Source organism: Chelmon rostratus, chromosome 19 (genome assembly GCF_017976325.1).
Source record: "Chelmon rostratus isolate fCheRos1 chromosome 19, fCheRos1.pri, whole genome shotgun sequence".
In the NCBI taxonomy this organism is placed as follows: Eukaryota; Metazoa; Chordata; class Actinopteri; order Chaetodontiformes; family Chaetodontidae; genus Chelmon; species Chelmon rostratus.
Window position 1 is genome coordinate 12,053,101 of NC_055676.1, and position 22,501 is coordinate 12,075,601.

Genomic DNA, 22,501 nt, shown 5'->3' on the forward strand with positions numbered 1-22,501 from the left:
CCCTTAAAATAACAAAAGCACCGAGAGGAAGCTGCCGGCGGCAGGATATGACGCATGAGGTGTTCCCGTAGTAGGCGCAGTCGTTTGAGGAATCAGCCAATCAACAACGAGCACCTCTTTCACAACATTCCAATTCCTCCCAAACTGTGCACCTCCTCTCCCTGCTCTGGGAGCGTGCGTGTGTGTGTGTGTGGGACGTTGACACGTAACTTCGTCCGTTTCGTTGACGTGACCAGGCAGGACACCTCCACCTGGGGCAGGGAGAGCAGAGAGAGAGAGAGAGCACTTTTCTGGCCCCCTGTCCCCAACCAAAATCCGTCTTATTCGGAGCATTTTGTAACATGGAGGCGAGAGACGCGACTGCAGGTGAGGTTGTTGTTAGCGGAGACAGTCAGTGTGGCGATGTGTTGTTGTTTAGCCAAAGTAATGACCACTTACACAAGCCTGTTCCTGAGGATAAGCTGTTATCTAAACCACAGGCGTGTTTGGAGTGAGCTGAATGTTTTGTAAATAATGCAGGGATTTTCACGTTTTGTAAACAAGGCACAACAAGTTCGTTGTCGTCGCGTTTTAGTGCATAATTTCTTGCTCATACTTTTAAATAATAGTACACGGTGTCACGTTTATGGTCCTGTCCAACCTCTAGGTGCTCTTGTGGGCAGCGATGGAGAGGAACAAACCACAAAGAAGGATGCAGCTCCTCAAAAAGCCCAACCACAGACCGGAAGCAAGATGGAGAAGATCTTTGGGTTCAGGAGGGAAGACCTGACCTCTTGGAGGAGCCTGGTAGTCCTCCTGAACCGTCCCACTGACCCTGCGTCCCTGGGCATCTTTCGCTGCTTGTTTGGTGAGTTAAGATGCCATTTGCTCAGACTTGGTTTACGTGATTTCGCAACAGGCTTGAGATAACACACTTTGGTCATCTTTCGTGCAGTGAGTCTGTGTGCAACTTCATCATGTGTCCTCCATGCAGGTTTGCTGATGGCGATTGACGTCACACAGGAACGTGGCCTCAGCCACCTGGACTATAAGTACCTGGATGGTGCCCCTGTGTGCCGCTTTCCCCTCTTCAACTTCTTGCAGCCACTGCCACTGGATTGGATGTATCTGGTGTACGTGGTGATGTTCCTCGGTGGGTCACACTCTGCTTTTTTAAATGGTAGAAGCTTACGTCCAAAAGGTGACAAGTTTAACAGCTCACGCCTCAGTGTTTACTGAGCCTTGGTTCAGAAAGCCCCCCCTCCCCTTCTTTTTGAGTCTGACCGGATGTAGTCATGTTATAGGGGACTGTTACTGTGTGGTGCCGCAACCGTGAAGATGAAAGCACATAAACACCAGACCTTTTATTTTTTTCCCTAAGCCAGCTAACTCATAGCTAGCTTGTGCAAGAATGCAAACAGAAAAGCAGAATGTAAATAAGTAAATCAATACTGATAGAAGAGTCATTAGGGTAACAAATCCAGTACTTTACTCAGCCTACACACCAGCCTGGTTACAACATGTTCCACTCTTATTTTCAACACTTCCAGCATTGTACTGTTTAAATAACATTTGTTACTCTTCCTGTTTGTTTTGTATGTGGTACTTCAGTATTCCATTTGTACATAATATTTGTTATATTCGACTTTGAGGATTATTTACATGCATCCATAGTCATCTAAAAATAAATTCAAAAAAGCATGTACAGCCTTGAAAAGTTGGGAGGCTGTGTAAATCAAAAATAAACAGAATGTGATAGCTTGCTAATCCTTTTTGACATGTACTTAATTGAAAACGCTACAAGACAACTTATTTAATGTTTTACCTCATCAGCCTTGTTAATTTAAGTAAATATCTGCTTATTCAGAATTTGCAGCAACCTTTTTCAAACAAGCTGGGACAAGGGGAACAAAAGCCTGGAAAAGTTGTGGAACACCTGTTTGGAACATTCCACAGGCAAATTCATAGGTTCATTGGTAACAGGTGATAGTGTCATGGTTGGGTATGAAAGACCTGTCCTTCACGAGCAAGGATGAGGTGAGGTTCACCACTTTGTGAAACACTGTTGAAGAACTGTATTAACTGGAGTTGTGTGTCTCTCATGGAAGGCGCCTTGGGCATCATGCTTGGCTGTTTCTACCGTCTGTCCTGCCTCATGTTCATCTCGACGTACTGGTACATCTTCTTCCTGGACAAAACAGCCTGGAACAATCACTCGTACCTCTATGGTCTCATCGGATTTCAGCTCACGCTCATGGATGGCAACAGATACTGGTGAGATGATGTTTGCTCGTGCATTTCTGCCGTCTGTGTGTGTTAGTTCCACAGAGGAAGCCCATTGTGCGTTTGTGTCTATTTGTAGGTCAATCGATGGGTTGCGGAGGCCTTCTATCAGAAATGCTCATGTGCCTCTATGGAATTACACTGTACTGAGGACACAGGTTAGTGCACCAATGACTTTTAGCAGCTAATACTGTATATTTTCCAACTTGACGACAGGCGATCTAATGATGTCAATGTTTTTTTGGTCCTTTTAAGATATTTATTGTATACTTCATCGCTGGAGTCAAAAAGCTGGATGCTGATTGGGTTGAGGGATACTCAATGTCATACCTGGCAAACCATTGGCTGTTTGATCCTTTCAAGTAGGTATTAGTGCAGCTCAGTCCAAAGGTGTTTTTGCCTTTAAGCACTGACTGTTTATGTCCACGCTCGCACTCTGATCTTGCTGTCCTACACATCTTTTTTCAGAGTGATCCTTCCTGTGGAGTTAGTAAACCTGTTGGTGGTGCATGGAGGTGGTCTTGCTCTGGATCTGAGTGCTGGCTACCTGCTGTTTTTTGATGTCACGCGACCTTATGGATTTTTCTTTGTCTCGTACTTCCACTGTATGAACTCCCAGCTCTTCAGCATCGGTGAGTCTGTTGTCTTGCCTCATTAAAAACATTCTTCTCGCTGCCAGGAATATTTAAAATTTTGTCACTTTACTTCATCTTATCGAGAATGCTAATCCTCTGCAGGGATGTTTTCCTACACGATGCTGGCCACCAGTCCTCTGTTCTGCTACCCTGACTGGCCAAGAAGATTTTTCGGCCGTTTCCCAGCATTCCTGAGGGTGGTCCTGCCGCTAACCTCACCGGACCCCCAGCCCAGTAGTTCCTGTGTTTACAACGAGATCCACAGCACCAGCAGTGAACGTCGGGAGACCCCGCCTGTCGCCAAAGCTTCCAAACTGAGACTTAAACACAAGCTGGCGGCCATTTTTACTATTCTCTACATAATCGAACAGTTCTTCATGCCTTACTCCCACTTCATCACACAGGTACACCTGCCTGTCGTGTCTCTTTTAATGCTGAAGATTATAAAAGACTTTAACAGTTGACTTGATAAAGAAAAACAAAACAGTAAATTGCCTCGTTATGTTATTCTGATCAGTTTCCTGCACAGAGCAGTTCTGTGTAATAAGATTGTACTTTGCTGCCAGCAAAAGCCTTTTAAACCCTGCCTGAGTCACCAGACTGATAGTTGCTCAATCAGAGTCAATAGTCATTGGTCCACAGCAAACAACAGCTCAGCGGTGTTGAAAGCCCTGAAGAAGTAGATACTCATCACCCGGTCTCTGAAATGAACACTTTGCACTTTCTCTTCTTCCTCTTTATGAATTCAGAAGTCTGAAGTCTTGATTTGTCTTGAAGTGTAAAAAATAATTTACAATGTCACTTTTATTTGTATGGAATTATTCTAATGTTTAGTTTTCATGCAGGGTTACAACAACTGGACCAATGGCTTGTATGGCTACTCGTGGGACATGATGGTTCACTCCCGCAGCCATCAGCATGTTAAGATCACCTACAAAGATGGGAAAACTGGAGAAATTGGATATCTGAACCCTGGGGTGAGTAACAAGTGAAACACTGCCGGAAACAGAACATTACATTAACTCTGTTTGTTCAGTTCGGCGTCACAGGTATATCAGCGCAGCATCTACAATCATAATGTTGAGCCTGTATGAACAAGGCTTGCATTTGTCACGTGTTGAAAAAAACTGCATTTGTCTGATTGAGAGAAATGAGATAGGCTGACTGCAGGATATCGCATTTTAGCTTTGTATTCATCGCTGGCATCACTAGTTATACTACTTTCTGGCTCGACCGTCAAGAATGTGACATTCTCCTCATTGCACTGTCGGTGAACTGCAGGTGTTCACCCAAAGCCGTCGCTGGAAGGACCACGGAGACATGCTCAAGCAGTATGCCACGTGCCTCAATCACTTCCTGCCCCGCTATAATATCACTGATGCTGAAATCTACTTTGACATCTGGGTGTCCATCAATGAACGCTTCCAGCAAAGGTATGAAAGGTTTCACTTCAGAAAAAGATACTATCAATGCAATTACGTAGGATTTATCAAATGATTTATGTTATAAAATACTAATCGTGACAGTGTGTGTTCTGTAATTTGCTCGGGACTTTTCTCTAAGGATCTTTGATCCCCGTGTGGATATTGTGAAAGCTGATTGGTCGCCTTTCGAACCAAACGCATGGCTGATGCCTCTCCTGGTGGACCTCTCACCTTGGAGGCACAAGTTCCAGGAGATTGAGGGCAGCTTGGACAATCAGACCGAGATCGTCTTCATCGCTGACTTCCCAGGTTCCCACTTTTCCTTGTCCTGTCTTTCATTTAGATACAGTTATTAATTCTGGCGCTACACAGGCTTACTTTGTGCTAACTGACAGCCTGTTGCCTTTCAGGTCTCCATTTAGAAAACTTTGTTAGTGAAGATCTGGGCAACACCAGCATCCATGTACTGCAGGGCCAAGTGAACGTCGAGGTAGTGGAGGAGAAAAAGAACTACACTCTTCAGCCTGGTGAGAAGATGAAGGTACAGCAACACACTATCACCAACATGATCATTATACTGTTTAGCCTCAACACACTCAAGCATTTACCATAATGTACATGTGTAGGTGCCTGCTGGGGCTTACCATAAGGTGTACACGGTATCTGAAGACCCATCTTGCTACATGTACATCTACGTCAACACCACAGAGGCGGCGCTACAGGAGAACTTCACCAAGCTGTTTGAGCTCCAGGAGCGCGTTCGCAACGGGACAGGTGAAAATGTGTTCATGGCGGCCAGCTAACACCAGGAAGAGTAGCGCTTAACGGTTGGAAATAGTTTTAAAAAATTAGGCTACAATGCAAAAAAGTGTCACGTTTTTGGAATAGGGGTTCTGTGTAAAAATAACCTCAGAGATCACAGTGTTTAACAGCTCTGACCCCATGAGAACTTTCTCCTTTTTCATCCATATATGAAGAAGTTTTGCTCAAGAGCTCAAAAAAAGTCCTCAGAAGCTGACCGGACAGTCTCTTCCAACAGAAACTGAGCCGCTGCCTCCTGAGCTGCAGCCCCTTATCGCCGCAGAAGATGACGACGTCAACGCCACCGACCCGATTGTGCAGCTGTTCCTGAAGAGGCAGCGGCGCATGAAGGAGGTGAAGAAACGCAGGGAGGCTGGCGTGCTGGAGCGGCTGGAGCGCTTTGCAGTGAAAAAGTACTATACCATACGGAGGGGGTGAGTGTTGTCCTGTAACAGCACAGTAACGTGCCAGGTTTGGTTGTATTTACACTCAAAAACTCAATTAAGCCACGAATGTACCGTCTCTCACTAACTCCATCCCCTTCTCTTTTAGATTCTTGATGACAGCCATTGCTATGAGGAACCTGGCGGTGGGTCTCCCTCCTCTTGAGCAGCTGACAAGAGAAGTTGCCTTCGCCAACATGAAAGCACCTCAGGCTGACGGCAGCCAGGACGAACGACTGAAAGATGAAGTCGGTCATGGAGAACTTTAAAGCTGCCGTTGGGACCATAGATACTCTGTTGAATTGCCTCCAGGTGCTGGATCACACATTCCAAACGTGTGTGTGTGTGTGGGTGCTACTACTGGACCATTACTGGGACATCGCTGCCCAGAACTCAAAGGATTTTTAATTTTCTATGCTTTCCATCCTTCCAGGTACAAAGCCAGTATTTTGTGATACCGTTTGTTTACAAATCTAAATTCATGCAGAGGACATGTTTCTGTTGTAGCTGCAGCAAAACTAGAATACTGTTCACTGCTTTGCTGTGCAAGATTACATTTCCTGTTTGTTTCATTCAGCTTAGGAATTTTATAATTGCAATTATGGCTGGGCGATATGACCAAATAGAAATATTGTGGCATTGACAAGTAATGAGAAATGCTCTATGACAGATGAGGCCTGCTTTAAATGATCTGCTGGAAGATCATATTTCAAATATGCCAAACTACTACACTTTTATGCTTCTTTGTTTTTGAATGAAAATGTATGAGCATGTTACTGAATGGTTTTAAGTTTTAAGTGAACCGATTATGCCGAACAAGCTTGCGTGAACAGGATCAGGATGGTCGATACCTCCTCAGTCTGTTGGTGTTTTTCGCCAGCTCTAATTTCAGTAATTCTAGTTGAATCAAGCACATTTTCAAACTCACAGTAGGATATGAGGAGGTTTAACCTCCAGGAAGGACACTTCTCTGAACATTTATGCTAATCCTGCAATGTGAGAAACACTGACAGAAATATGAAGCAGTTGTCAGCTTGTCAATCGACAGCCTTTTCTAGTTACTTTTCTAATAAAGAGCTAATGATACCTATAAATTTTATGTTTTTTTTTTTTATTAAAAATCAACTTGAACTTTCAGTCTGACAAGGTTTTGTGGAAATAATGAATTTTATTGGTGTCAGTATTTTACATATCGCCCATCTTAAAGTGCTACCGTAGAATTCCAGTGTTCACTGCAGGTTGACATTATGGCACATAAAAGACACTTTTCACATCGAGCTCAAACAGTACAATGTTACACAGTATAAATACATACAAATCTACAAGATGGAGCTCTATGAAATGATTCACTTTGCGAAAACATAAACTCATGATCAGTTTCGTTGAAGTTAATTGCTCATTTCATTCAGTATAAATAAATAGCTGTCACTGCTGTAGTGGAGGTCCAGTCCTGTAAGAAGTGTTGTGTCGTCAAATTAAGCCCGAGAAGTGAGATGCAACATAATGTTCCACAAAAGCTACACGTCATTTTGACTGTTCACAACAGGACATGGGTTGTACGTTCACAGGCACTCGTACGCATGGAACAATATCAAGACAATCTGTATTTTACTTCATATTGCACAGTGTTTTACTGGTTGAAAGTCTTAAAAATCACCATCTCTCATTTTGCAAGTGCTCTGCAAAGCAAAACACATTGCATCCCTTTACCTGATGGGTGACTATGTGTCTAATCACAGCAAGTGGAAAAACTGGCCCTTCTGTGTTATGTGTGATTTCAACATTAAGTGTAACACGACTGGTACTGGTGTCGAATACTGGCCCTTAGCAAGTCTTACCAGACGCCTTTCTTCCTACTCGTGTACACAAATCAAACATGATTGTTGTTTTCGTGCACAAACTAAAACCCTGATGTTAAAATCTACTTGCACCTACGACAACCGAGCATGTGTGTCTGAAGGCAGTTTTCTTGGGACAATGCAGGATCAGGCTTGTGTCAGGTCTAGTCAGTAATAAGAAGGATTTCTGCTTTGATTTAATTATGATCATAGAAATCTTTTTTTTCTTGAATTAACATATTGCACAATCTGGAGCTACAGTATTTTCAAAGGTGGGAAGGCGAGACAGCAACAGTTTAAATCCTGTGTTCAATTTTCCTGCTGCGCCATCAGTCCTCATGACTCATCATTGCATTTTACGTTAGACATGGGAAGCCCTTGACAGGGAGGGGGAGGCTAGTGAAGGAAGCAAGGTGGCATAAATAAGAAATGAAACAGTGTCCTCGAGTTCGCTGTAATCCTCTCTTAAAAGAAAACTCCACCGATTTTATATATCAAAGTCTGTTCACTGGTCTTGAAGATATTTTCTGCATGTGCAAGTCAAGTTGTACAAAGCTATGTGTGGCTCAGGAGGGAGCTGTGAGAAATCTGATAAACTTCCTTAATGATGTCACTTGAGTCAGTGTTTGTTGAATCTGAAAAAATCTGCTTGGCGTGGCGTTAGAGAGAAGTGAGTTTATCAGCCCGTCATAGCCTGCTCTTTATCTCTGCTTTAGGCTACACACCCGAATCTACGCCCAAACTGTCAATGGTCAAATTGCATTGTGGGCAATGTAGGCGCCTGATTTGAGGAAGAAGAATGTGGCTTTGCTGCACTGAACGATGTATTGTGAGTCTGAGTCTTTGCTCACAAATAGGTTGTGCCACATCTGTCGTGGTTACACTTCGAACTAGCTTTGTGGCCAAAACTTCAAGCTCATCACCAGACCAAACTGAGCTGCTCTTCCCGTAGCTCCAGACGGAGCTCGCTATCACCACTGTAAACACTGCAGCGCTCTTTCACAAACGTCATCACACTGCCGCCTACTTATGAAGCTCAAATCACGTCCACCCTAACATGTGGCACATAGCTGTCAACTCCACCAGCACCCAGCCCTGAAAGTGTTCCAGGCTGTCCCACTGCTCACTCTCAGATGGTTCGGCGTGGCGGCCCGGAACAAATTCAAAAACCAGAGCACTGGTGCTACAAAGGGAGTGGCACCGCCCTGTTTGCAGGCCACGATCCAGCTCCAGACTACAGCCCTGTGCTTTGTCCTTACAGGCCTCCTCTGTGTCTGGGAACAAGCCTTCGGCCCGGCTGTCACCAGCATTTCCTCTCTGGTTCCCCGGAGATGGAGTGAGATTCACAAACTTCGAAAAACTCTCAAAACACACTTCAGGTCTCCCCTGCGTTCACACGCCTCTTATTTCTATTTCCAGTCGATCCTGTATGTTAATTTCACTCATTATTTTTTTATAAGAAAGAAGGAAAATATCAGCAAATGTATTATTATGTATTAAGATCTATAAATTCCAAAAATAATCCCACTCCCACTCTAATGCCTTGAAAAATCTATGTTCGCCTGCCAAACTGTTTCACATGTTGTAACAATGTAATGCAGACAAGTAGGATTTACAGGCTTAAATTCCACTGAAATATAGGTGAATAGTGTATATTTTAAGAACAACTGGTGCAGATGTTACTTGGTATAAGGTTAATGGATGCATTTGAAAATGTAGTGCCAGTGATTTATTGAGAGATTAGGCATCCCTTTTTTTTATTCAGTTTTTTTGTTTTGTTTTATGCTTTGGAAATGTAAATGAGGCTCAGTGTTACATGTGATGTTCTTCTTGATGCACACCTAAAATGGTGCAAAAATATGGAGCATGTGTCTGTAGCAACATGCCCTCAGCTTCGGCTCTGCAGCTCTACCTTGGTTGAAGATCTGGGTAGAAAACTCCATGTATCACACCTTCAATCACAACATTTGAAAATGTGTCTGAAAGTAAAGAAAGGTTTTGAAATTAAAAGGCAAGATAAGTGAGAAGTTCATGCCCACTTTTTTTTTTTTTTTTTTACAACTTTTACAGTTAGTTTACCATAAATAATGAATCTTTTTACCTATACTATTAGATTTATGAAGCACTGAACAAACTGGGATATTACGATATCATGGGCAAGTGTCCTGGACTCACCGTGTGCAGATGGCAGCAGGTACGGGTCTCTCAGGAACAGCAAGACCGGCTGGTGTGAAAGCTTACTGAGAATAGTCCAAAAAGGAGAAGTGAGAACATTTACGGGCGGCTGCACGGTGCATATAAATCAACAGGGTGAAGAAATATACACGGTGTCACTGACATGTGGAGTGAAGTTCAAGTGCAGAGCAAATGGTGGCAAGAGTTTTAACTGGTTCAAATGGTGCAAAACAAAGAATCTGACCTGCTGCTTCAACCAATATTTTTGTAAATATCGACTGCAACAGGAAACAAAACGACTCACCTCGATTCCTCTGATTCCGTATCGAACGACCTTAGAGAAGACAAATTAAAGTTAAGCCACATAGCCTTCTAGTTGCCTGGGAACAAACTCGCCCACAGATTTTCAAAAAATGCCACAAATTGGTCTTGTGTTTCATAGAAAACCTGCAGTTTCAACTCACCCACAGCTTTCTGTTTTTGGCACCGAAGGAAAATGGCGGATATTCAGGAAATCCAGGAATATCTTTGGCAGAACCCCATTTTCCATAATTATAGTCTGGCAAAACAGGCAAAACAAAAGTAAATTACAATGTGTGCATGAAGCAGCGGTACACAAATGAAGTGACCTGCATGACCTTTCTGTGGGGAAAGGTTTGAATTCCCTACATCTGTACTGTAGTGTGTGTGTTTACTTTGGGTTAGACAAAATTTGGATTTGGTAAAAGCAGACAGGATGCATTCATGATACAGACTTCATGCACATAAAGAAATGTTTTGGTTCTGTGTCACAGTACCTGCAGGTAGAGCTCCAGACCCTGCCTCCTCTGCTCCAGGACTTTGGGAACCCAGTTTCTGACGTGTTTCGAAGGGATCTCTGGTGGCTTTATGCTCTTCTTTAGCTGGAGGGATTAAATACATCATCAAAAAGGAAAATACATGGCAGATTAGGTAAGAGGACAACAAGAGTTTACAGCCGTGCTAGCAGCTCTGTGACGCTGTACTTAGGCACAGTGGTGCTGTGAGGTAAAAGCTAACACCTACTGTAGCCTGTTAGCATGCAAAGTTTAGCTAATTAGCACCAAACTCAAACTACATGAGGGGAATGTTATTATTTTTGTCACTAATTTGTCTGCCACTTTGGTCACTAAATGAATTATCATAAACAACGTTTTTGACTTCCTAAGTCAGCTAATCCCTTGAGTAGATATTTCACCAAATAAGTGAAAGATTTTCATGCTGGTGGCGCTAGAGGAAAAGGCAGTGGATCACCTAATTAATTATGGTTCATCCTCTGTGCACCCTGAATGTCTGTGCAAAACTTCACGGCAATCCATCCTGTAGTTGTTAGATATAAGTGGAACCCCAAACGACACTGCCATCCATAGAGCCACGCTGCTACCACACATTTTGACTCGCCCTAGTGGGAAAGGCTCAGATGTTACTAGTAACACTACCGATGGCTCTGCTCTATTCAAGTGTCCGAGTAAGCCATGACAGCGTGACAGTAAGCCAGCACACATGATACCAGGACCCTGAAACTGGAGCAGCTAAATGGAATTCGGCCATCATTAATTTCATTATTTATACCCCTGCTTTCCCTGCTGTGACACGTAAAAACGTCATCTTCTGTGGTAAAGACCTGGACAGAAAGCTGCGCTCCAATCAAAGAAAATGAGCATGACCGAGCAGGACAGGAAGGGGAACTCATCTGTGAAGCGACGACCTCAACAAAACAAGTATGGTGAATGTGGTTAACCAGCGTGGACCACATTAAGTATTTATTTGCTGTGCATGCATTTTATGTGTTTTTTTAATCTGTTTTTTGTGATTATATCGCATCTGTTTGTATCAAATTAATATGAAATATTGCACATGAATGAAGTTTTATTTATTTCATTCATTAATGTATACAATCATGGTTGCAACCAATGACTCTTTTAATTATCAATTAATGTGTGGATTGTTTTCTTGATAACCCAGTTAATTGTTTCGTCTCTACAATGTCAGACAGTGAAGATGAGAAAGTGCAAAGTGTAATTTTCTAATTGTCTTAGTTGACAGAACAACAGACAAAAAGCCCAAATGGATTCAGTTAATAACAGAGCCCAAAAGTGTTGACACTTGTGGTGACATTATCATATGATCAGTTACTTAAAATGATTAAAATAGTTGTCGATTCATTTTCAGTGAGTTGATCAATCAACCTGAACATTATACAATACACACACAGACATAAAAAATATTATTGCAACTCAAATATCTGTGAAAAACATCATCAAATATGATGGCTTAGTATGTCAAAATCGGAACATTTTCACTCATTAAAGGCAAAGGTTAACACTAAATTTGAGCTCATGTGAAAGGAGGACTCAAACTCAACACCGATAAATGATCATAAACTTAGGGGATGTACTAAATCTCACCATTTTATGCAATGCATGGAATTCACTGTAGCGTTTCTCAACAGTGTGCTGTCTGCCGTTCATCAGCACGTCAATTTTGAAGACCTGAAAGGAAGGAAAAAGTTAGTAGTTCTTTTGGGGGAAAATGGTGAGTTCTGTTGTTGGGAGTCAGTTGAGAGTTACCAAGAGGAAACATCTGGCTGCTGTACTGAAAAAAAAAGGATTTGCCAGAGTTACTGTTAACATCACTAAACATACTTCCCTCACTCAGCTGGATTCTTCCGTACAAGCTGCAGATACAGCAGAAACACTGCTGTTCCCACCAGCATTATGTAAAAGAGGAAATCCACTCTAGTGATGGCAGTGTAGTTAATGCAATACTGGGCTGGCAATATAAACACATACATGCAGTTCCTCCCAGGACAGACAGCCAACAAGTAAAGCTACTAACTAATCCTGTAGAGTCTTATGACGTTCTATGATGTGAGCAAACCATATTAAACACAGTCTTTGCCAATTTTTATGACCAAATTCGAGTGTTTCAGTTCCATTCATTGATTCAGTATATATTAGGCTTTCCAAGAGTTAGGTGTGAGGATTATCACAACTTTTATGTCTGGACAGTAAATAGGAAGCTGAGGCCAGAGGCCAGTTTGCTCAGCTTAGCATTACAACTAGAAGCAGGGGGACACTGACTCCATGTAAACAAGTTTCCCAGAATGCCAAACTACAGCTTTAAATGTGGTGAGAAGAAGGCAGTGGGATGGAGGCAGTACTCAGAATCAGCAGACACCCTGAAAGAAGGTGCTGGAAGTGGGACTACTGCATGACAGCAAGTCTGCTTTTCAATCTGGAGGCATGGACTTTGAAAGACATGGGAGTTTAGGGCCTAACCAAAAGGCTTTTGAAGGCATTATGGGAAATGTAGGATCCAGTGTTTTTGGAGGCTGACCTATACTTAAAGTTAAAAGTCAGTATGTCTCAGCCCCACTGCAACACTAACTTGCTGGTGTAACCCTTTAAAGTAACATGTATGGGGAAAATAGAGTTAATAGGATCATTAACAGTTAATATGAGGTTCCCAAATACAATGAATTCATGTCATAAAGCTTTATTCAAATAAGTGTTTATTTATGTCAGACAGCTGGGGAGCGGGGGGGATCGTCTGACCTAGAGGACTGGGTGGGTTGGCTTACATGCTCAGTGGCCCTAACCAGATACGAATTCTTGACATTACAAATATTAAATTAGATTAAATTAAATCCATAGCGCGTTTTTTTCTGTATACGTTTTTGCGATCTATGATTGGACGCTGAAATGTTTACTACGTATACAAACAAGGTGAGTTCAGGGCTGATTAGAGGCACCTTAACAGCCGACGATCAGACAGGCAAAAACCTTAGATCAGCGTTTAAGCCGCTTGATGTTACACAGACGACAGTTTCTCATCTGAAAATGTGAGTTGAAATGAAAAAGTGATGACAGCAGCAGAGCAGACGACACGCACAGACACACAGAGGTTAGTGGTAAGCCGCTTACCGTGTACCCTTTCTCCATCGAGCTGTTTTCTGAACGAAACGACGGAATCGACACTTTGACTGGATGCATTTTGACTTGAAAAACGAACAGTTTCGTAGGTAATATTTGATCCTGTGGCACACACACACACATACACACACACACGCACACTCTGCTGGTGGTTTACTCCAGTTTCTCTGTCAGACTGATAGAAATCACTGGATTCAAAAAACTTGAACAGAGTCTCAGTGCTGCCCCCTGGTGGAGCGGAGGACATCACACATCGTTATAATAATAACATATTATGTTCTATATAAAATATTTTTTAAAATCACCCATGGGATAAACTTCTTATTCATTTATTTTTGAATAACGGTATATTGTATTACATTGCTCTGTTTTTTTGTTTTTTACCTTTTCTTTTGTGATTGTCTGTAATGGCAAAGATCAGTGATTAATTAAAGTATGCTCAGTGTATGGGATGTTTGCTAGCTACTGCAAGGAATGCATGCTAGCTAGCTAACATTCAAACAGGAATTTAAGATAATATTGTGAGACAATAACAATTCATAAAATGATCATTGATCAATTAACAATGATCAACACTTCATAACACTGTCACTGTCTATATCGACAGAGACAGAAGAAAGTTATGGAACAGAATGATAGCACGGCTTTTGACATTGATTATTCCTACTCATATGGGTGCATTTTTAGCATATTTGAATGTTGGTTGATGTTTCCAACCAATAGATATTACAATTACAGCCCTGATTTAAAATATCCTTTTTCAAAAGTGTTTTTATTTTATGATGTCACATGTCATTACTGTCACCACCTCCTGATCTTTCACCCATCATATGCCCCCTTGTGGCCATTTTCAATATTTTTATGTTACAATGGATCACATGATTTCTTGCATGTGAAAGGGTTCACTCATGAACCCACTGATAAATTCCCCCTCGGCTTTAAAGAGCATTTTAGCATCTTTCAGCTCATTGTTTTTGTTTTGGTTCACGCTCACCGCTCTCCGCTGCCGACAAAGTTAGTAACTAGCTTGCACACATAGTTCAACCCTACAGAGCCAGGTATTTCCTTCAGGACTTGGTGGAGACCAAAAACAGAGATAATAGGAGACTACATTTGGTGTATGCACATCTGATGGCCAGAAACACAACCCCAAATCAATGCTAATGTGGCTATGTATCTGCTTGATGTGTAAAAAAAGCATCTGCTTGCTAGCAAGTTTGCTATATCAACCTTATTAGGTTATGTTAGCATTGCATTTATAGTTTTCGCTGCCCCCATGTGGCCAAAACTCAGTTAATGCAGGTTTAAGCAAACAAGCTCAACAACTAAATTACTAAATTTAATCAAGTATCCTTTTAGTGTAACACAGCTGTGGGCTTGCAGTGAATTGAGTATCAACATGAAGACCTGTTTTTAATGGCAGCAGCTCACATTAATTTAAAGTTTTCTCTGCAGTGTCTAAAGATGTTCCTCAGAGACACAAACCTTTCTTGCTCTGTGGTTGCTCTAGCAAACATTAGCCAGCTAACATGGTTAATGGTGACTCTTCACTTTGATGCTAACAATCCAAGCTCCCACTGCCGTGCTAGTTAGCCAGCTAGGTACTGTGCAGCCCTGTTAAAGCAAAATAACTTTCATTTTATTTTGTGCTTCATATTAATGAAATACTAAATCCTTGAAGTACAAAACGTTTTCTGATTCCAGTTTCCTCTTCTTCTTCTCTCTTCTTTTTCTATTTTTTATTTATATGATTATGTTTCTTCGGCCAAACATGTGATGAGCATTTTGCAATGTTTTCTGGCATTCTTTTGACTAATCAATAATGGATTCATCATAAAATAATCATAACATGTGAAGAAAGTAGTCATTAGTTTGCAGCCCTATGTTGTACCTTTTATATTCACCTTTTCACAGAAAAAGGTGAATGGCATGTGTGGGATTTAGTGTGTCTGTGGCAAACACTGTAAGACAAAAAACTCTTAAACTCACCTAAAAATGATCAGTCTAAAAAACTGATACCATTTCGCAATGTTTTATTCAACTAAATTTCACCAAAAGCTTTAGAGTAAAGAGAGCTTCTTCCATTGCTTATAAATATAACAAATACATTGTTCCTTTAAACAACTGGTTCATTTTAACATTGTGATATAAGTGATATTGAATTAACAAGGAGGGCAAGCCGGTTTACGTTTGTATTTTTTCTAAGTTTCTAAGTTTCATGGATTCTATTCTTTAACTATCTTACAGTTGGTATGAAGTACAAGCATACAGTACAAGCAATAAAAGCAGGAAATAAAAAAATCTTGAGATAAGAAGAGATAAGAATATACTTATCAGTAAGGATAAAAAAACAAACTGCTTTCTCACACAAGCAAAGAAGAGTTAGACATTATCTGGCACTATGATGTCAGATGATTACTACTTTTTCTTTAAATCTGGATTATTTTAAATTAGAAACAACATTACGAACAATTTAAAATGCATTTCATGATGCTTTATATGCTTTCATATGCAGTCCTCTTCATTGTCATTTACAGAACATGCTGGGAATGACTTGCATCTCTTAATACCTGAAAAGAAAGATAAAGAAAAGAGCGAAAACACCATAAGGACTAATGGAGGACACGAGGAATAGCTAAGAAATATATGTTAGATGAGACATGATACTTACGTTGACATGTGACAACCTGACACATAGGCATAGTTGCCAGTGTAGCGAACATCACAGCGCACAATGTTGTTGCTGTAGTCACTTTCTGGGACCTGATAGTGTGGATTTACACTGACCTGTGGAGAACAGCAAAACAAACAGCACATGTAAAAATATAGGAATCAATAGCACAGCAACAAAGACAACAAAGACAGAAACAGCACAAACCCTGATCACCCTGTTCACAAGTTCAATGTGCTTCCACACAACTCTTCTAAGGAGGTTTAGTGTCTCAGGAGGTCTCATCTGGTATTTCTAACAAACCTTGAGGATATAGTTTCCAGGTTTCACATCTGTGATGTCAATCCACTGGCAGTCGATGTCTGCGTTGTAGGTATCATAACATCCTGGGCTCAGGCCCTGCACATTGGACAGCATCCATGCAAAGCATTAAATAAACAAAGAAGCTTTCAGAACAGTAACTGTAACTTTAAAAATGACTTTACTGTTTTATTGTAGTATAAAATGTAATGGTAGGAGTAAAAATCTTAGAATAAAAAGAAAAATTTAACTGCATTTTTGGTTCAATTTTAGTGGTATGGTTGGATGCAATTTCAACAAGAAAAAAGCAGAAAAAAGATTGGGATGGAAAAAGAAATCCTGTACTAAACAACTGATCACAGATGTTCAGGCAGGTGGGATCATCTTGCAGGAGAAACAGGAAATCATTAAATCACCATCACCTCTGGCTCACGCAAAAAGGAAATACTAAACTAGTTCTCTGAAGGATGGCTGCTTCAGTGAAAGAGCGCTTGTTTTTCTTAGCTCCAGTCTGGTTTCTACAAATGTATGAACCAAAATTCTGCAACCAGGTCATTAAGTAAAAAGCGAGTCAGTAGAGACATTATCCTCTATTTGGGTCTGAACACTTGTGCACCCAAGCCCCCAGACATTTTTCATGGAGGCGCCTGAAAAACTTGGCGTGGCATGTGGCTTATTATGCATTTGCAACAGGTCTCAAGAATTCCATTGATAATATTAAAATATTGATAAGTGCAGCTTTAACATGAGTAATAGCAACATTTCAACAGTTGCCTTCAGACCTGAGTGTGTGCGGTGCAGGCGAATCGCCTGTAGTAGCCATAGTCACAGGAGGTGTCCTCCAGGCAGAAGCTGGCCTTGTGGCCCTCAGCCATCGACTGGTGGGTGCTGGCCTCCAGCAGCTCGTAGTGGCTGAACTCATCCATGCTGTGGAAGTGCCTGTGGATCAGCAGCAACTGTATTATACTACATTTTTAATCCAAGTCGAGTCAGTTCCACGTCAGTCTGGGTCTTATTACGCACTGTCCATCATGCTGAGCTTGACCAGGGGCTGTTTTTGTTACTGAGTCACATTTCTACAATCACTGATTAACATCTAAACACATTTTGTTGGACATTTCCCCCTGTGTTCATTCAAATGGCTGTAAGTCACTGTAGAGCTGCAGTGAATCTGCTTTCACTCCATTATCTTAAAGGCAGAGTTTGTTTAATGAGAAAGGAACAGTCTGGATTTTAACATCAGTTGACTTTCAAAACACTGGCGAAAAATCTATACAGTCTACAACTACAGTTTATTGGACCTCTGCCAAATGTGCTCCATCTTGGGGATTAGCACAGTGGAGTGGCTATTTCACGACATAACTCTGGACTGAGGTAGTTTCTGTAGAATCAAGGAGAACTGGGCACTTTTCCAAACGCTCAATAAAGGGACAGGAATAGCAGTGGTTTTCCTTTTTGGCTCATTATCCACCTCACACAACTTTATTTTACAATGTCTGGCTTTGCACTTGTGAATTAACTGGAACTCAAAGGTCATGTGAAGTTCAGTCACACCATCTTTTTTTAAGCCCACAGTGGGTTTTACCATCTCTTACGCTGAGACTGTAAAAATAGAAAATTACAGCCACGAAAGCCTGAAGACACAAATAAAACTCACGTTAAGATGTTAGTCCTGATATCAAAATCTCTGCAAAGCAATAAAACAGCCAAGAAAAGCTATAAAACAGCCAAAAGTAGCACAGCTGAGGTTCAACAGGGGGTGCCATACCACAACTATAGACGGGAGAAGACAAATAGTGTAGTGACAAATGTGATCTCTTGGAAACTATTGATTGCTTACAGCTGTAACTGGTAAACAACAACACAGATCTACCTAAGCATGTGAATAATGCAATGTTTAGATGATGAAAGCACAACAGTCTAGATCTGGTTCGTGACTCTGCCTGATGCCAGTACGATGTTGGCCAGCGAGAACAAATGATGCAAGGGCACAGCCACAAGTCACAGAGACTCTTTGGCTGTGTGATGGTGAGGTGGACAGCACTGACATGACATTACACTCACTGGTGACAGCTGTGCCACTCCCAAGAGTAACGTGGCCTGTTGGGGAGGAAGTCTGCTGTCCCCTGGTTCTTGACTCTCTGGGGAAACCTCAGCAGCATACGGGTGTCGTAGTCTCTAATACTGGATCTATAGGCTGAGCTGCAGGCGCAAACCAAAGGAAGAGTGAAGGGGGGGGGGGGGGGGGACACAGGTCATATATGGACATGATGACATCACTGAGATTGTTTTTCCTGCTCCATCCCCTCCTCAGAGTGGAGCAGACTTCCAGCGTGAGTGAAGGCAGCTCGTATGTATAAACGGTGGGTGGAAAAATAGTTGGAAGGCACGTGGTTGTTTGGGTTAGTTTTCAATAATGTGTTTACCATTCGGGCTTTCTCTCCTCTGACAAACTATGATTAAACTTTACAGAAATTCACCACTCCGCCCCTCTCCACCATCAGTGGCAGGATTCGGTTAATTTTACCTCATGGTTCCACTGGGCAGCCCTCACCCACAAACACTTTAGGTGGTTGTTATGGCTCAAAGCTCTCTGAATCACACACAGACTTGGCTGCGAGCCTTTTTTCCCCCCATGTGGATCAGTTCTGACAGCAGTCTACCTTGACAAACAGTTTTCCTCGGCTGCACATCTCAGGTTGTACATGGGGACTCTCTGGGCATAAGCAGAGGCTTGAATGTAGTATGGGTCAGGCACGAGATCAGGCAGACCTAAAACAACAAAGCAGTGATAAGAGCTAAATATGACAGTCGGTAAAGGTGGTACACCAAACATACACCATCAGTAAAGTGAAGAAATAAACTGAAATACGTTTTCACATACATATAAACACTTGAAAAGATGGCAAATACACAAAGAGAGACAAGACTGGCACTCAGATGATTAAATGACTGATTGTCTGAATGACCGGAAGCCAAGCACCACTTCATGACATCACATCTGTCTCATTAATGACTTGATTGTTGCTTTGGGGACACTGTCCCCAGTCTTACCGTACTGATGGTTCCTTGTTCCATATCCGGGTCTCGCTCTCGGCCTCGGTCTCTCGTAAACGTCATAATAATTGTAGTACGGATTATCACCGTCAATGGACTTGTAGGGGTCGTACGGGTCATCGCCGACCATCATGTCTTCTCTCCTGGGCAGAGGCGGACTGACGGTGACTTTCTCCTGGGTCTCATTGGCTCTGAGGCTCCTCCGTGCTCCCATGCGCTCACCGGGTCGGTCATGGTGATGCTGGCGGTGCTCGTGCCCTCTCACGAGCCTTTGGAGTGGAGGAGGGAGGCCACCGGGGCTCTGCGGATCGGACGCCGGCCGGGGAGGCTGCTGCTGCCCCGCCGGCAGGCTCGAGGTGTCCGCATCACGAATGATGGTGACAGGTCGCGCCTGCACTTGTTCCTGAGGTGCGCCTCTGCGTCTGGGCGGCTGATACTCCGAGCCCTGGCTTAAAATGCTAAAAATCTTGCCGTTGTGCGACCACTGTAGCGTCTGTCGGAGAGCCGCTCTTTGGTTGTCTCCTTGTTGTGTCCCCGGATCCCTCTGAGACTGGGCAGCTTGCAGGATGAAAACAAAAAAGTAGACGCACGCATATGCGTAAAGTGGCGTGCCAAATATGCGTAATCCCATTATGAACTTAATGGAAGAAGATTTAATGTGACAAAGCGACTATTTCAAATGAGCCGGGGTTGCCACTCGTCTTTAGCTCAAATATCCCTCATGTCTATTTGAAGGATATTCAGTGAGCGGGGAAGAAAAGCTAAGTTTGAATGTATCCGTGTAAACTCATATCGCTCTGCTCCTGCAGACTGCAGATGCGCCCAGTGAGATGATGATGATGATGATGAGGAGGAGGAGTTCAGCATTTGGAGTTTTCGAATCTGTTACACAAGTCTGGTGCTGCTGCTCATATAACGACTGGATACGTGATGTCTGATCATGCCCAACCAAGTGTGTTTGATAACTGCTCAGTCTGGCCCTTTGAACGATGGTTCACGCGTGTTAGTGACAATTTTTCTTCATCGCGATGAATGGAAACAGATGCATATTTAGACACATAACGGCTGTATCAAAAACAGGCACAAAAACAGATGCTAAGTTTCTTGAGAAATCCACTGAAGTTATCATTGCCTGGAAACCACTATTTATTGTCTATATTGTAATTTTTCTCTTTCTCTGCCAGATCAACAAAATGTCATGATAAATACTTTTTCCCCTGACTGCTGGATGAATTCCCAACCAAATTGCAACACACTCTGCCAGAAGTCTCTACACTCCACTTTCTCATAGGAGGCAGAAACCTAAACATGACTCTTTGATGGCCCTGCAACTTTTTCATTTTTTTTTTTCTGGGAAACCATCTCCCACAAACCCCCCCTCCACATCAGCCGCGCCTCAGTCCTGTCTGTGCTGGATCTTTGCTGACAACGTGAAAGCCTCATCACATGCCTCTCACAGTAATCTTCTATAAGGTCATAATTAGTCTATTCTGAGCAATAAACAGAATGAGGCTGTGGTGATACTTGATATTTGCATTACTGCGCCTGGTTGCAGACTGGTGACCGCTACACTCCTCTGCTGATAAATCTAAGCAATTTGCTGCATCCCAGTCAAATCACTGCCCTGCTGCTAACACCAGAGCTATAATGCACAGCTTTGGAAAGTTGATCCAAGGTAGTCATTTTTTTCTGTTTGGCAAACCAGGAAATTCTTTCTAACAACTACACAACTGACCGCAGGATAGATGCTGCTAAACCACAGCAAAGGGTCTCAAGGAATTCACAGTTTCTCAAATCACAAAGTTTTACGAGAGCTCTTCACTTCAAAGCAGTTACATGTGAAGAATTTGGACATGCATCATGAAAAACCAAGTGATCCAGAGGCAACAAGTAATATGTTTCACAGGTTTTAGGTTTTGATTCTAAATCGAGCTGAAGAAAAATGGAAAAATAAAATGAACCAGCTAAGGCATTTTCTAACGAGAAACGTAACGTGACAGGTGCAGGACAACAGATGCAGGATCAAATAAAATGAAGAGTCCCTGTGATCTACTAACAGACCAATTACAGTGTCCCATATCCTGACACTAGGGGGCAGGTGACTGCAATTAATATTGAAGTGCTGCATGCCGTCATCTTATCAGTTCCTCAGAGGGTTTTTTAAAAAGTGGGGCATTGTGTGCTGTGACCTTAGACACACTCTACATTCTTATTTTATCTTTTAAAATATATGAAAAAGTATGTAATATAGAGGGTTTTTTTGTAAACCCTTATTTATCTAGAGCAGTAACACTGAGAACAACGCTTTTTTTCAGGAATGTCCTGATCATACTCACAGTTACTCACCTTTACACCTGGAAACTACCTCATACGAATCAAGTCAGGGTTGTCACATGCAATCATACACACAATACCACATGGTGAAATTTAATCATTTAATCCACTGTGCGCCTGAGGAGCAACTTCAGTTCTAAGTCAGTGTCTTGATTACGGGCATTGACAGAGAATTCATCTAGCATGTATGTTTTTCTTATGCAAACATGCAAACTCCAGACAGAAAGGCCCCTATGACTTTCTAGCTGTGAGGCAACGATAACCACTGAATGTTGGACGCACTGAGCAGAGACATTGGAGCAGCTGGAGGACTGGCGTCTTGCTCAGTAACACCACCTCTCTGTCCAGTTTGTTGGATTTAGTGGCATCTAGTGGTGAGGTTGCAGATTGCAACTAAAGGAAACGTCTCGCCTCACCCGTTTCAAGCGTGCAGGAGAAACTTCAGTGGCCGCAAAACTCCCAAAAAACACAAAAGGTGCTCTCTCAAGCCGGTGTTCGGTTTGTCTGTTCTGGGCGACAGTAGAAATATGACAATGCAACATGGTGGACTCCGTGGAAGCGGACCTGCTCCCTCTGTAGATATGAAAAGGTTATTCTGTGGTAATGAA

General features: G+C 42.3%; 3 protein-coding genes across 3 annotated transcripts; 1 reads left to right on the top strand and 2 right to left on the bottom strand.

Moving 5' to 3' along the window:
- The first annotated feature begins 163 nt into the window (after positions 1–163).
- ggcx (gamma-glutamyl carboxylase) lies at positions 164–6,651 on the top strand. The gene is made up of 15 exons (XM_041960307.1): positions 164–366; positions 647–847; positions 974–1,132; positions 2,088–2,253; positions 2,342–2,420; positions 2,518–2,624; positions 2,731–2,894; positions 3,000–3,301; positions 3,743–3,874; positions 4,179–4,330; positions 4,461–4,630; positions 4,732–4,862; positions 4,948–5,095; positions 5,361–5,556; positions 5,675–6,651. The coding sequence occupies exons 1-15, from the start codon at positions 342–344 to the stop codon at positions 5,832–5,834; spliced, it is 2,292 nt and encodes a 763-aa protein (XP_041816241.1). The 5' UTR covers positions 164–341; the 3' UTR covers positions 5,835–6,651.
- On the bottom strand, positions 6,549–13,693 carry snx24 (sorting nexin 24). Its single transcript, XM_041960308.1, has 7 exons — positions 13,523–13,693; positions 12,005–12,088; positions 10,376–10,480; positions 10,043–10,137; positions 9,883–9,912; positions 9,579–9,643; positions 6,549–9,382 (listed from the first exon to the last, which is right to left on the bottom strand). Exons 1-7 carry the CDS (start codon positions 13,652–13,654, stop codon positions 9,312–9,314), a joined length of 582 nt encoding a protein of 193 aa, XP_041816242.1. The 5' UTR covers positions 13,655–13,693; the 3' UTR covers positions 6,549–9,311.
- Positions 13,694–15,563: 1,870 nt separating this feature from the next.
- Positions 15,564–20,410, bottom strand: loxa (lysyl oxidase a). Its single transcript, XM_041960123.1, has 7 exons — positions 19,557–20,410; positions 19,166–19,274; positions 18,567–18,704; positions 17,285–17,441; positions 16,506–16,601; positions 16,203–16,318; positions 15,564–16,101 (listed from the first exon to the last, which is right to left on the bottom strand). The coding sequence occupies exons 1-7, from the start codon at positions 20,188–20,190 to the stop codon at positions 16,095–16,097; spliced, it is 1,257 nt and encodes a 418-aa protein (XP_041816057.1). The 5' UTR covers positions 20,191–20,410; the 3' UTR covers positions 15,564–16,094.
- Positions 20,411–22,501: the final 2,091 nt, after the last annotated feature.